General features: G+C 35.0%; 1 protein-coding gene across 7 annotated transcripts in view; it reads left to right on the top strand.

Annotated features, from left to right (window-relative positions):
* Positions 1 to 15,705, top strand: part of KIF21A (kinesin family member 21A) — a 152,242-nt gene that overhangs the window by 87,856 nt on the left and 48,681 nt on the right. For all 7 annotated transcript variants that reach the window (XM_047867707.1, XM_047867704.1, XM_047867703.1 and 4 more), the window contains exons 8-11: positions 3,233 to 3,428; positions 3,824 to 4,013; positions 4,386 to 4,449; positions 9,466 to 9,669. In XM_047867707.1, the coding sequence (XP_047723663.1) occupies positions 3,233 to 3,428; positions 3,824 to 4,013; positions 4,386 to 4,449; positions 9,466 to 9,669 (654 nt within the window). The remainder of the gene's footprint in view (positions 1 to 3,232; positions 3,429 to 3,823; positions 4,014 to 4,385; positions 4,450 to 9,465; positions 9,670 to 15,705) is intronic.

Raw genomic sequence — 15,705 nt, 5'->3', positions numbered from 1 at the left:
ATATCCCCCACCCATTTCCATACTGAGTGCTAACTCCAGTAGAAAAGACCCCTTCTAAGTCTATCCTTAGTGAGCCTCAATTCCTGATTAAATTTTTGAGGTTGAACTTCTAGTAAAAGCATTATATTTTGTATAAGGCTTAGTGAACAGAATAACTTTGTTTTTCAACGTTTATTTATTTTTGGGACAGAGAGAGACAGAGCATGAACGGGGGAGGGGCAGAGAGAGAGGGAGACACAGAATCGGAAACAGGCTCCAGGCTCTGAGCCCTCAGCCCAGAGCCCGACGCGGGGCTCGAACTCACGGACCACGAGATCGTGACCTGGCTGAAGTCGGACGCTTAACCGACTGCGCCACCCAGGCGCCCCCAGAATAACTTTGTTTTGTAAAGTTTGTACAAATTACTCTTTTTAAATTTTTTTTTTTTTTTCAACATTTATTTATTTTTGGGACAGAGAGAGACAGAGCATGAACGGGGGAGGGGCAGAGAGAGAGGGAGACACAGAATCGGAAACAGGCTCCAGGCTCTGAGCCATCAGCCCAGAGCCTGACGCGGGGCTCGAACTCACGGGCCGCGAGATCGTGACCTGGCTGAAGTCGGACGCTTAACCGACTGCGTCACCCAGGCGCCCCCAAATTACTCTTTTTAAAAAATGTTTATTATTTATTTCTTTTGAGAGGGAAATAGAAGCCGGGGGGAGGGGTGGGGGGCGTGGAGAGAGAGAATCCCAAGCAGGCTCTGTACTCTCGGCACAGAGCCTGATGTGGGGCCAATCCCATGAACAGTGAGATCATGACCTGAGCTGAAATCAAGAGTCAGAATGTCAATCAACTAAGCCACTCATGTGTCCCTGTACAAATTACTTTTAAAGAAAAATTAGATCAAAGGTATTTTGGGAATAAGTTGCATCTATTTATGTGTATAATTTAGTGACTTATTTTTTTAACCAAAGCTGGCTTTCATAAATTTATAATGTTTAATATAACATTACCACAAATTTATAGGAAAAATTTTGAAAAATACAGAAAAATATAAAGAGCAAATGAAAATAAATTATATTTCTATTACCTATAAGTAACTACTGTTAATACTGTGATGTATTTCCTCCCTAATGTATATGATATGACATGATAAAATAATATATAAAATATATAACATAATAATCTATTCAAGTGATATGGTTTCCTTTAAAACAGAGTTGTGGTTTTAAAAAACTTTAAAAATAAACAAGTTTAATGTTTTCTTTGAATTTTTCATAAATACAACCATTCTTGAAATTTGTATCTTTGGGATTTTATTTAATATGTGATCTTTTCCTTATATAATAGATCTTAGACCCTCTCATTACTGGTTTTCACCATTTTTCTTGAGCACTTGATCCCAGTGCTTCATAAAATATTTGTGAAGGGGACATTCTTCTATCCCACTCCTCAATTTGTGGTGGGTTAGTGCTGTTCATGATTGTACTCAGCTTGCCCATTTATGACTTACCATGTATGTTCAAACACACTTGAATTCCATTCAATATACCATCATTGATTACAGCAAGTTCAAATGTTGTAAAAGTCTAAAATGTTTACTCTCAATTTCTTTATGTATTGTGAACATGTAACAAATAATTTTCATACTGGCACCGAACTGGGACTGCACTTCGAGTAGTCATGCTCTCTAATCAGTGTCTGTAACCATCACTCTTGCTTGATTACCTTATTTTCTTCACCAAAAGAAAGAGCTAGAGATGCACAAATTGTTTTAACTTTCTGACCTCCAATAAGTAAACATTATGTATATGTGACACACATCACAATTACTAATGACTTACTAGGTTCCATTGTTACACAATGTATACTGAGCAACAAACCTTGACCCTTATCCTTTAGCAGTTTAGGGTCTAAGGATTGGGGTCTATCAAATTTAAGTAAAATAATAATAAAATCAACAAAAAAGAGATACACAAAGGATATGAAGAAAAGAAAGAGAGTAGGCTGAGGATTGAATTCTTGGACTAGATGATACCCGAGTTGAATCTTGAATAATAGTAAGAGTAAATAAAGATGAACAAGCATTGACAAAGGGAAAGGGATAGGTGGAAGGGAGCCTGTTTTAAAAGGTTTACTATGAGTGCTATGTTGAGATTTATAGGGGAAGGTGGGAGTGGAAGCAGACCAAGAGGCTACAGGTTAGAATTGATAGGCATGCATTTCCTACCCAGGTGGGTGAAGTAATTCCTTAACTGCAGTTCCTATACATTTTCCAGTGAAGTGTTTATTATAATCGCCATGTCTGTTTCATTAACAGACATAATAGCTGGGCATACCAAGCATTTCACTATAGTATTATTTGGTTGGCAAAGTAATTCATCATGACCATAAAGTACACTTTTCCATTTTTTTTTTCTGTGTAATCTAGCTGAAAACTCAAGGAACTTTGACCACTCAGTTACAAATGAGGTTTTATATTGTAAAACATGTGGATATACTAAATACTCTTCTTGTTCAGATGATATTATTTTATGTAAATTTCTTTACTAATATAAAAATCAGTATACCAGTGATTAAATAAAAAGAATAAAAATGGGGGCACCTGGGTGGCTCAGTTGGTTAAGCATCCGAGTCTTGATTTTGGCTCAGGTCTTGATCTCATGGTTTGTGAGATTGAGCCCCACATAGGGCACTGTGCTGACAGTGCAGAGTCTGCTTGGGCTTCTCTCTCTCTCCCTCTCTCTCTCTCTGCTGCTTCTCCACTTGTGCTCTCTCTCCTTCTCTTTCTCAAAATAAATAAATAAACATTGAAAAAACCACTGCAAGTAAAAAAAAAGAATAAAAATATAAAATCCTGAAATATGAAGTAAGTAATGAAATAAATGATTTTTGAATGTTACTTGTCATATTATGGGTAGGTTGACTTTTAGAACGATTTGTTTGCATTGCTTCAGAAATATTTTGTAAAGAGGTGTGAAATATATGCACTTATACTTTCTCAAAGTATTTTGGGTAAAAGAATGATAATAAAACCTCATTTCCCCCAATTTTACCTAAGTAAAAAATCTTTTTCCTTAAGATAGTCTTAAGGCATGAGGGCTTTTAAATTTGTTTTTATTTTTAAGGTAGTAGTATCAATCTTTTGGTATCCTAAAGAGAAAATACTATTCAAATGTCAGGATATTAAAAAAATGCTTATTTCAGCATTTTACTTTTATCTGTAAACCGAATTATTCTTTTTAACTTCCAGCCAAACAATCATGATAGCATGTGTTAGCCCTTCAGACAGAGATTTTATGGAAACCTTAAATACCCTGAAATACGCCAATCGGGCTAGAAATATCAAGAACAAGGTGATGGTCAATCAGGACAGAGCTAGTCAGCAAATCAATGCACTTCGTAGTGAGATCACACGCCTTCAGATGGAACTCATGGAATACAAAACAGTGAGTGAATGGGTTTGACTTTGCATTTTGTGGTAGATCTTGCAAATGCAGTGGTGTCTTTTTGTGATGGCTTGTACATATATGTCTCTGGAGTCTCTTGTCTATCAAAATAGTGACTTCCTTCCTTTTGGAGATCAAATTCTTTAGTTTTCCTTGTGGGTGACCTTTATTATTGTTCAGTGTATCAACCTGACCAACCTCTTGTTTCAAAAGCCTTCTTATTTCATCACTTTCTTAGTGACAAATGTACCACAGAGGGATGTAATAGAGGGAAAAAGGTCTCTTTTGCCTTGAGGCTGCTAAAACAAAAGGGCTCTTCGTTGTAAAAGTGCTTAAACAAAACTCTTGTATGTTTAAGACCCCTCAACAAACCAGGAAGTGTTTTCCTTTTCTAGGGTAAAAGAATAATTGACGAGGAAGGTGTGGAAAGCATCAATGACATGTTTCATGAGAATGCTATGCTACAGACTGAAAATAATAACCTGCGTGTAAGAATTAAAGCCATGCAAGAGACAGTTGATGCATTGAGGACCAGAATCACACAGCTTGTTAGTGATCAGGCCAACCAGGTTCTTGCCAGAGCAGGTATGTGTGGAAAATGGGATGAATGAGGGATTAACTCTTGGAGAGCAGGGAATATTCTTTGTGGTCATTAATTACTTGGAATATTTAAAGTAGAAATATCAAACTGTGTATAAACAGTCTGAGATTTTAAGTTAAATACTTAATTTGTAAATAATACAAATACAAATCGTTTCTTGAAGAAACAAAATGTACCCTTTGCTTTAATAATATTATTTTATTGTCTGCTTATGTCATTAAGAGTAGGAAATTTGCTGTATGAATTGTATATTAAAGCATTATTGTTTTGTTTCCATAACTTTTCTTTTCTCCTATTCTGTTTTGTTGAAGTTTTTAATTTAAAGGAAATTCTAAAGTTCATATTTTATCTTGCAGGTGAAGGGAATGAGGAGATTAGTAATATGATTCACAGTTACATCAAAGAAATTGAAGATCTCAGGTGCAGTTCATGTTCTTAATATGTAATGCACATGTTTTGGGCTTTGCAGTGTAGCAGTATTGCTGTGTGTTAAGCATATTGCTTAGTAACTGTTCACAGTGATATCACAGCCCTTTGATGAGGTTAACTTTAGGAGAATAGGTACTTATCTTTCCCATAATGTTATATTCCAAACTGCTTTTCTCCTTCCTCTTCCCATATTCTCTTTCTATATTATCCTCTTCTCGTTGAGAGCTTACCCAACCTGACACACAGGATGGGCATAACTCATATCTGTGAGGTTACCTTTGGTGCTTTCACTCCCTGTGCCTCTTTCCCTGCCATTTGGGAATGGTCAGCATAAATAAGTCATTTCTAATTTTTAAAATCTGTTATTATTCTTGTTCTTTTCTACTTCTCCAGCTGTTCTTTGTGTGTGACTTATTGAATCCTGACCAATTTTCCTGCCTCTCTGGCACACACAGAGGCTCCTCCAACACTCAGTTTATACAACGTAGTACAAATGCTCACTGTATGTGAGGCACCATGCCATGGACTGAGCAACTATGACATTAACAAGGAGTTTACAGTCTAGGTGGGGCGACTTACATAAATAGTAAATGGAATGACAGAAATTAGTGAAAAGAACACCCATGCCTGGTGTGGGAATGTGGAGAAGACCACTGAATTCAGACTTGGGTACTACAGGTCAGAAAGCAGGTCAGGGACACAACTCATTTCTATAATATTGTCGGGTTCCATGGTCCGCTGTGATGGCTGAGCTACTTTCTCTTGAAGTAAAGCTCCATGGAGAGCATCTAAGGAGCTCAGATCTCATTTCTGCTACCCACTTGCAGAAAATAACCAAGTGACCAGACCAAGTGGATATCATCTTTCACAGCCACCCTAACACTGTCCCATCTTGTATTCGTGTGTTCTTTCTCTTTCCTTTGAGCTGTTTTAGAGATTCTCAGAAACAAGTGCTGTTTCCATTGTTTCTGCCACCACAAGGCACACTGAATCCCTTAAGTGTTTTAAAGAAGTGAAAACAGAGGTGCCTGTGTGACTCAGTTGACTGAACATCTGACTCTTGATTTTGGCTTGGGTCATGATTCCGGGGTTGTGGGATCGAGACCTGTGTCAGGCTCCGAACTGAGCGTGGAGCCTGCTTAAGATTCTCCCTCTCTCTCTCTCTCTCTCTCCCCCCCCTCCCTCCCTCTCTCCCCCTCTCTTCCTCTCCCTCTCTCCCTCTCTCCCCCTTTCCCCTTGCGTTCTCTCTTTCTCTCTTTAAAAAAAAAAAAGTGAAAACAACTAAGATATCTGATGTGGTTGTAAAGTTACTCAAATAACTGTTACTTTTATTTGGTAAATATGTATCTCTAAAGTTTACCTTTTTGGTGGAGACTTTTGGGGCATTGGGTCCTAGTAAGTAGCTAATCTGGACTTACAGTTTCTATCCTGTGTTGGCAGTGCTCTTTCTTGCCTATTTCCCAAAACCTTTTTTCTGATCTCACTCTGTAGACCCCGTCTTTACCATTCCTTGAGACATAACTGATATCTCTTTGAATTCTTGAAGATTCTCTTTCTCTTTCTAGGTTGCTTCTCTTTATCTCTTTTATTTCTTTGGCACTGGTCAACTGTTAAGGCTAATTCTAAGCTCTGGTTCTTGTGCTCTGTTTCTTCTTCTCCTCCTTCTTCTTTTTTTAAAGTTTTTAAAATTTATTTATTTTGAGAGAGACAGAGACAGAACAAGTTGAGGAGGGGCAGAGAGAGAGAGAAAGAGAGAGAATCCTAACAGGCTCCATGGTGCCAGCACAGGGCCTGACGAAGGACTCAAACCCACAAAACTGTGAGATCATGACCTTAGCTGAAATCAAAAGGCAGGTACTTAATCAACTGAGCCACCCAGGTTTCTTCTCTTCTAAGGAAATATCTAACCTAGATTTCACTTTAAGACAAATGGCTTGACTAGTGTCATTATTTCCTATAAAACAGAATCGTTTCTACTCCATCCAGTGCTAAATACAACATCTAATATCTTCCTTTTTTAAACCATTCTTTAAGCCATTTAGAAAACAGAGATGACTCTCAGGCTCTGAGTTCAGTGATCAAATCTTTCTTGGTGTAAGTTAATAGTTTGTTGTGCTTATCCAGAATTCTTTGATGGCTCTTTAATTAGGTGTATCCCACTCCTGAGGGTAGTCTTCTAGAATTACAAGACTGCAATTTACAATTTAAAAATAATGGATGTATGGAATAAGCATAAATGAGCTTTGAATTTAAATGAGATTACCTGGGTTGATATTTAAGCTTCTATTTATTAATAAGTGTGTGACCTTAGGCAAGTTACCTAACATCTCTGAGCTTTAGTTTGTTCATCTCTAAGAATAAAGTAATACTTGCTAGTCTCCAGGAGTTATCATAGGGCTCAAATGAAAGAACAGGATTTCACAGTCTAACATGGTCCAAGTTCTCATACCGTGTTTTTTCTACTAATTCCAACTCTAATCCATATTTCTTTCAAAACTTTTTCTTCAGAAGCCATTTATTCACAACTCCTTTAACATAATGTGCATTTATGTTGATGCTTTGCCACTTGGGAATGTTTATATTTTATATTTTAAATTTTATTCTAGTTGTAAAACAATACTAATTTCCTTCTAATAAATTTACATGTCCCATTAGTTGTTGTGAAATAATAATGGGTACTAATTAATTAATTCTTGGTTTTGGGGGGTTTAAAATTTTTGCAGAAAGTTTTGAGAAGATAAGAAAGTATAAAAAAAAGTCATCCATATTGGTACCATCTGGTAGATCTGATGTTAACATTTTGATATATCTCTTCAGTGTTTTTTTCAATGCATTCTTTAGCAAGATTGACATCAGGGTAGATATATTCTTTTGCTATCTTTTCTATGAAATGTGACAAGATATTATGAACATTTTTAAATGCTGTTAAATAATTTTTTAACATGATTTTTGCATGATTCCATGAGGTCCTATTTTGTCATTGTAATCGATTTATTTAACTAATCTACTATTTGATAATTATATCATTTCCAACTTTTTGATAACAATAGTTATTATTCATTAAATACATTATCATTCTGGTAGGGAAATGTATTACTTTCATTCCCATTTTACTAAGGAAAGAGTAGAGGCTTTTAAAGACTAGTAGTCCATGATCAAGTGAGTTACAGAGCTGAGATGCAAACCCTCTGTCTGCTCCTTCCTAAAGGGGTCCGTATACTTCCCCTTATGACTGACTGCTTGGTTTCCTATTAAATGAAATGCAGGCAGCAGGGTGGGTTGGTGAGTGGGAAGACAAAGAGAAGGAAAGAGAGAGTTGCTATAAAAAAAAGCCCCAAGGGAACTTCTGCTAATGTGTCATGGGCTTTGTGGAGTTGGTCCCTAAGGGGTTCAGCTTTTATCAGTACAAGCATTGAAGAAGCATTGAGTATACGCCCACTAATGCAAACCTTAGATCATTACAAAAAAGAACTTGGCCGATTATTGTAAGAATGAACCGATACAAGGCAGGACATTATTGATAGCTAACTTATTATATTTTCATTTATTCTTAACATTCATTATTATGTACCTGGGCTATATTAAAAATACAGAAAAGTGTAAATTTTGACTTTGAGTTTTTATAGTTAAACTGGCTTCTTATAGTTAGGTTATGCTCTTAAATAAAAACATGACACCATCATATTCAGAATTTTCCTTAAAATAACTTTGAGATCATTTAACCTGGAAGTTTGTACACAGAAACTTAACCATTTTAAAATATTGTATTGTTATTCTGCTCACATATGACACCAGACACTGATTTCAAGTATATATTCACTGACGTATGTACACTGTATTTATAGCTGAATTCAGCAGTCATGAATAATTTTGGTAGACAGTGAAAAAGCACAGAGCTGACTATGTCTTATAGAGCTTACAATTGCAAATTAATCTAGCATATTTCTCTGAAATACTTGATTATATGGTAAAAGTGCTTTGCAATATAGTTTTGACACAGATACAGTAATAGTACTTTCTCCTTCCAGCCCTGTGTCAATCACCCTTGTGCCAAATTGACCTTGGAAATCTATTATATTGAAGTAGATAATTATATTCTTGATCGTTTAAATGAAATAGAAATAAAGGACTGGTCTAGTGGACTCGGAATCCCTTTTTGTTTCAAGAGTCCAGCTCTTTTAGAATCTCATCATTCTGTGTTTTTTTGCATATTACTGACAGAACATACATTATTCTCCTGTCATTGTTAGAACTGCTTGAACAAACAAAAGAATGTTTTCAATTATCAAACTCAGGTTTCCTTGGAGATACCATCTTTTCCCACACCATGTTTAGGAGCCAGATGTCTTTCAGCCAGTTAGGGGCAAGTTTGACTAACTATTCCTTACAAAGATTTGGAAATGCTATTATAGCATGATGAATGAGGAACTGAAAGAAGGGGGACCATGCCGCTTGTAGATTTTAAGTTTAAATGATGGGTTGACAAAGCAAGGTCTCTAGTGCCTACTGGCCAGAATGCAACTAATCTCATTACCATTGGCACTTTTGAGCACTAAGAATGTTATTTCCAATTTATAATTACTTATTCAGGGAATTAAAAAAATCCTAAACATTAATGTTTGTGAGCACATTTATTTTAAAAAATGCTAGCTTGTAGCAATGTTGAAATACGTTTTGGAAAACTTTTTGGCATACAAAACAGCATATTTAAAATGTTCCCCGATCAATTCCTAGAGTAGTCAGATTCGTAGAGACAGAACGTGTAATGGTGGTTGTGAGGGGCTGGGAGGAGAGGGAGATGAGGAGTTAATGCTTAATGGGTAGTTGAAGAAGATGAAAGAGTTTGAAAGAGTTCGGGAGATGGATGGTGGCCATGGTGGCACAACAGTGTGAGTTACTGTGCTGCACAACCATACACTTAGAAACAATGCAGGTGGTAAAGTTTATGCTATGAATTTTATTACTACAATAAGAAATGTTTCTTGTTTAAATATTTTTATTCACTAGGGCAAAATTATTAGAAAGCGAAGCAGTGAATGAGAACCTTCGAAAAAACTTGACGAGAGCCACAGCGAGATCACCGTATTTCAGTGGATCATCAGCTTTCTCTCCTACTGTGTTGTCCTCAGACAAAGAGACCATTGAAATTATAGATCTAGCTAAGAAAGATTTAGAGAAGCTGAAAAGGAAAGAAAAGAGGAAGAAGAAAAGGTAGTGTTATAAAATCACTGTTATATGAATCCCTGTTTTTCTTACTTTACAGAATATCTTAATTTGCAATTACAGTGAGTATACATAGTTTCACAGTATATTAATGAAAGAAATGTCATTTAAATTAGCTGACAATTGCAATGATATACTTTTAATTGTGTATCTCTACTTGTACGTAAGAAAAATAAGTTTAATTATAATAATATGGTAGATTTTTAGACTATGACAAGGTAAAATTTCTATTAGAAATTATTTTATTGTTTTTGAAATAGCTGCTTTTGCATTCCACTCATCTTTTCTGCAAAGTTTGTTCTACCATTACAACTCACTGTTTTCATTTCTTTCTCATTTTCTAATGCAATTAAGTAGTCTCCTGGATATAATCTGATTCCTGTCTAGATTAGTTTAACTAACGGCTAAACTAATCCATCAGACTGTCATTTAATGTCATTTGGTCTCTTCAGTATTTTCTGCAGGGCTTCTAATTTGATTATGTCAAAGTTATTTATGCTATTTTAGGCTTTTTGAATCTTTCACCAAGGAGTCACTCAGCTTTTCACCACTGTTCTAGGCTTTCTTTTCCTTGCATCCTGATAATATCTTCCTCTGAAACCAACTGGGTGCAAAGAAGAGGAAAATAAAAATTTGACCACTTGTAATGTGTGGGTGGTTAAATAGTCACAAATTCTTTATGTGTCTACATACTGATTCTGTGGTGCAGACACATTACCTACTAAACATATTTTGGATATGCCAGTCAAATTAATTTTAAGCATTTTTGGCTAGATATTCAAAAGTGGGCACAGCTATCAAATGGTTTGTTACAAGAGGCTTGCTTTGTAGAATTATTATTGACATTTAAACTGCTTTGCTCAGTCTAGTTAGAAATTTTTTAGGCAACCAGGCATTTCTTCCTTGAACAGTCAGTTGACTAAACTAATTGGAGGTTTAAATTTTTCAAATTAATTCTGCTGTGGTGTCCTTGAGTTAAAAAGGAACGATTTGAATAATGAAAACAAGGAGTTACACATTCATGGTTAGGAGGCATTGCAACTGAATTTGCATTCTTAAGATACTAATGTCTTAATAGGTGTTTTTCATGGATGACTGATTATGGCAGCATTAAGATACATAATGATTAGCTTTAATGCAAGGCTGTTAAAAACAAAACCGTGATCACAGAATTATATGATCCAACACACTGCTTGAGTGAAAATGGGGCTTTTGCTCATGACTTACTATTTTCTTGTATAATTCAGTTCTATAGTTGGTCAAAATATCAAATGGTTTGATTTGTTTTTAAAGGTCTTGGTGGTTTGTGTTCATAAATAGTAACTATAAGCAAGGTCTGTTTCTCAAGGTCATGAGCTGATTCTGCTCTTTTGTTTTGAGGTAAATTTAGAGATGTTACCATAATCACCCGTTTGGTATGAATAATGAAAAATAGGGATCCCAATAGAAACCTAGGTTGTTTTTGACATGTTTATAGTGATCATAGGTATCCTAAAATAATACTTCTGATAGAGGTTATCTTTGTGACAGTGCAGGGCAGTAAGCATTTTGATTATAACACTGGAAGAAAAACATTTTATTATTAAGATTTGTCCCTGTTGCTTTTAAGATAAAAAAATTAAACAGCTGTTATTTCAAATTGAAAAATTGATAATTTCAGTGATTATGGTAGATGTAGTAATTATTATAAAAATAATAGCAGATATTATCGCTAAGAAGACCTCATCGAACAAATGTATTTAAACATAAGAACCCAAGTGAAAAAATAAGTAATTTTTTAACAAAAAGTGATATGAGATTAGAAAATTTTTGATGGGGAAAAAAATTAAACTGGATAAAGTAAATTTAGAGGTAGTGCCTTAATTACCTGTGGGGCAAAAAATGAGTGATAGCTTAGAATGAGAAAAACAAATTAGTAACTCATAATATATTTCAGAAAAGGCTTCATAAAGCATTTTCATATACATGCTATAATGTGTCTTTGTAGAACTAAAACCTACATAATGTAGTATGAACCTAGAAAGGAAGAATTTTCTTGCATACCATAAACTGTGTGAAAGCCTTTAGAACCAATTTATGCATTTATATTTATATATATTTATATCCATATAGTAAATTTAATAGTTTTTCTTACCACACTCCATTCAAACCTTGTTGTGGATTTAAACATGAAAACGAATACTGTTTTACTTAGCTTGATTAAAGCATTTCGTTCATCATTGTTAACTTTGCTGTAGATCCCAATAACTTTTAGGTTGCACGTAATGTTAATTCCTATTTTTAAAATGTAGGCAAGCTGTCATTTTAGCTAAAGGGTTTGCTACAGGTTGAAACAAACAAATAATAAACAAAGAGTTCCAGAAGTATTTAGAATGACTGCAGCTTTACTGAAGTTAGTGTTTAGTCTTCTATAGGAATTCCTTGGAGACAATAGTTCCTGTTTAGGTATATTGATTCTGATTGTGTTGTTTTACATCCCTCATATTTATTTTGTTCATCAGAGAGAGCATTGTAAAATTTGGGTTGTGCCTCAACCCTACGTACAGAATAAGTTCATTTAAGAAATTCTTTGGAATTTGGGACTAATTTTTCTCTAGAAAATGTTACGATGACTCACATAAAGTGATTTTTACCCATGTTGTAGTGTGGTAAGAGCAATTCAGAAGGGAAGAGGAAAAGGAAAAAAAATGGAAAAGAAACTTTCTCTCCTTTCATGGATGTAGGCAACCTTTGGAGGAAAAGTGTGAATTTGTGCCTTAGCATCCTTTTTATTCCATCTGCTGACCCCCTGTGTCCTTATGCTACCTGCCTTGCTCCAGTCAGCTCTCATGTAATTCTACCTCACTCCAAACGAACTATTTCCAATTCCAAACCTATCTACTTCCTTCTCTCCTCCCCTTAAATTTGCATTTGGTAGCAAAGCCATCTGACTAAAGGCATCCATGCCAGTGGAGTGACTTATAACCAATAAGCCTCTTTTTGAGGATGTTTGTAATTTTGAAAGAGGAACCATTAATTCAAATACTGAGATTTTGGACAGCAACCTCATGAAGGAAAAAAAAAAAAGATCGAGTTATGTAGGGAAGATTTTTACCCTCTTTTAGCTGAGAGTTTCCAGGATCTCTCTGGGGATTCACTTATGGGTTCAGATTTCCTACGCTGTCCTCATTCTCATAGCTGCTTTCTTTCCTCCCCACTAAAGCCACAAATTATTTAGAAGCTCCATTTCTTTTAATTTACTGTGTTTCTTATTTGTCAGTTTTTGGTTGTAGTGACTATGGGGCCTCTAATAAAAGTTAAGTGTTGGTAGGAAGAGTGGTAGCTGGGTTATTTTTATGTCAGAAACTGCATTTATGTTCAAGGAGGATGTCATAAGTCCTGTTTTACATGAAAGTTTAACTTTCTTCTGCATCAGTCTTTATCAAATCTACAACTAGCTAATATCTGGAGGTTTAAGGTTTATTCTTCTACCTGTCTGTGCATATTTTCTATTGAGCTATAGAATCATCCATATGTATAGATAAGGGAGTGTAACAAAATCAGGTAAATAATTGAAGAGACTGTATTACCTATTTTTCAGTAACATAAAAGTTAAAATTGTTGGCAAGGTTTGTCATTCTCTCTCTCTCCTCTTTTTTTGAATGTTTACTTATTTTTGAGAGAGAGACACACACACAAAGCATGAGCAGAGGAGGAGCAGAAAGAGAGGGAGACACAAAATCTGAATAGGCTCCAGGCTCTGAGCTGTCAGCACAGAGCCCAACATGGGGCTCGACCCACAAACCATGAGGTTGTGACCTGAGCCGAAGTCGGACACTTAACCGACCGAGCCACCAAGGTACCCCTCTCTCTCCTCTTTATGGAAGAAACAGCCCTTCTCCATGTGATGGAATGAAATGAAGTAAAAACTCCTTTAAATTATGGAGAAATATCAGATTATTATTTTTCTGCCCCTCCTCTGTCTTTTGAACGATTTGTCACAATGTTCTTCCAAGTAACAATTGAAAAGGCATCCAAAGTTTATCTACTTATTAGCTCATGTCATCCATACATCTTAATACAGTCCTCTTGTGTAAGGTAAGGAAAAATTCTGCATATTAAACACAGGAAGTTTAAGCTCTTTGCCAGGAAACCATATCCTTTGAGCCACAGTGGCTCATTTTCATCAGTATAAGACTAGATTAGGCATTATTCCCCATGTTTTTGGATATCTAGCTTTAAATGACTTGAATTATAAAAAAAACTTTACTAATTCATCAGACTGCATTATCCTTGTGTTTAGTGGTGTCAGATTGAAACTCTAGAAGCACATAGATTTCTTAGGTGATGACTTTATTTTCCTTTTTCTAGCCATTATACTGGAACTTTTGATCCCTTTTGAATATCACTCTAGAATTTTTTCCCAGAAAGATTGCTAGTCTCTTCTTATAATAACAATATATAAGTTGATTGTGAAAAACAATCGCAGGTGCAGGCACATGAAAATAACTGGCTTGATGAAATAATTTATACTTAAGACTCAGTCTTTTCATTTAAAAATATTGATGATTCTGAAAAATATATTTGGAATTCTGGTGAGAAGTGTGCTATATCAAGATTGCTATGTGCTTAATCAGAGCCTAGCACATCTATCTTTTTGTTTATATGACAAATATTGGTATTCAGTACATTCCATTGAGTAAAGACCCCCAATTCTGTGTATTGGGTATTGTTTATATTTCAAAGGTTCTAAGTACATAGTTATAATTTTTCTTATACTTTTCTGATTGAGAAACAGTCTTACTAATGGAAAGTACTGCATTCCCCATTTTATTGCCACCTTTGCCTTAGTCCTTTTGATAGTTTCTAATTATCAGCACAGTGATATGACATTTTATTTTCATTTAATAAAATTACAGTTTTCACTGACATCATAACAACCATATTCATTTGACTGTAACACCATTTCATATATAATTTTGAAATAGAAATTTTTTTTTAGATTTAGTGATGTTCATGTGTAGTATATTAAAAATAGAAAAGAAGTTTTAAACGTAGTTTTCTAGTATGTAGCATTAATGGTATTTTCATATTATGGTAGAAAGGCATTACTTTTTGACGTTCTTTTAATGATGCCATGAAAAAGTCTTCTGTGAAGATTTAAAAGGAAGAGGATATCATTGAAAGTAGGCTTTTGGGGGGAAGCTGAGAGAATCGATCCATTTTAAAAAGATTTAAAAAAGCAATGGCATCCAAACACTCTCAATACTTACCAAGTTATATAAACTGAGACTATGCATTTAATTGCTGAATAGCTTCAACTGATAATCTATATATTCTTCTTAGATATAATGCTGCTTGTTTTTCTACTTACTTTTTATTCATTCAAAATGTATTGCCTTTTTACTGTGTATTGTCCTTTGATGATATCTTTTAAAATTTATTTTAAAGTCTTCAAGCTCATGTATCATTTTTACCTTCTTACCACTTTCGCTTTTTACTGTCTGGTTTGTCCTTCATTGGCTTGGCCTTCCAATACTGTGCCTCGTGATTTTGAAGGCTACAGAAACTTGAGGAAAGCAATCGAGAAGAAAGAAGGTTGGAATATTTCCCAGGTTTTTTATTAAAATGTCATTTAAATACTTAGTTGCCATTCACAAGGAAATGTGTTATAGAATTATAGATTGTTTCAGACTAGATTAGCTTGGTGCTCCTAAAATTAATGATGATTTTATAAAATTGACAAATACACCAAATGTATTTTTAAAAACAGCTTTTTAAGAATAAAACCCTCACAAGTTACATGGATTAAAATTCAGGCAATTTCATGTGATTTCAGAATAAATTATCCTAATTATGATAGTGCTTAATGACTTACCTTTTTTAGGTTAAAAATGATGCCCCCCAAAACTCACCATTGACTTTCAGAATATATCTTCCAGAAACTTGTGAGCAGACTGGGAACTTTTAATTGGGTGGGAATTGAGATTTTGTTGCAGCCCATGCTAAGTCACAGGTGGATTTTTCTCTCCCTCTTTCTTATTT

Source organism: Prionailurus viverrinus, chromosome B4, assembly GCF_022837055.1.
Source record: "Prionailurus viverrinus isolate Anna chromosome B4, UM_Priviv_1.0, whole genome shotgun sequence".
NCBI lineage: Eukaryota > Metazoa > Chordata > Mammalia > Carnivora > Felidae > Prionailurus > Prionailurus viverrinus.
This window is presented reverse-complemented; position numbering and strand designations above follow the sequence as displayed.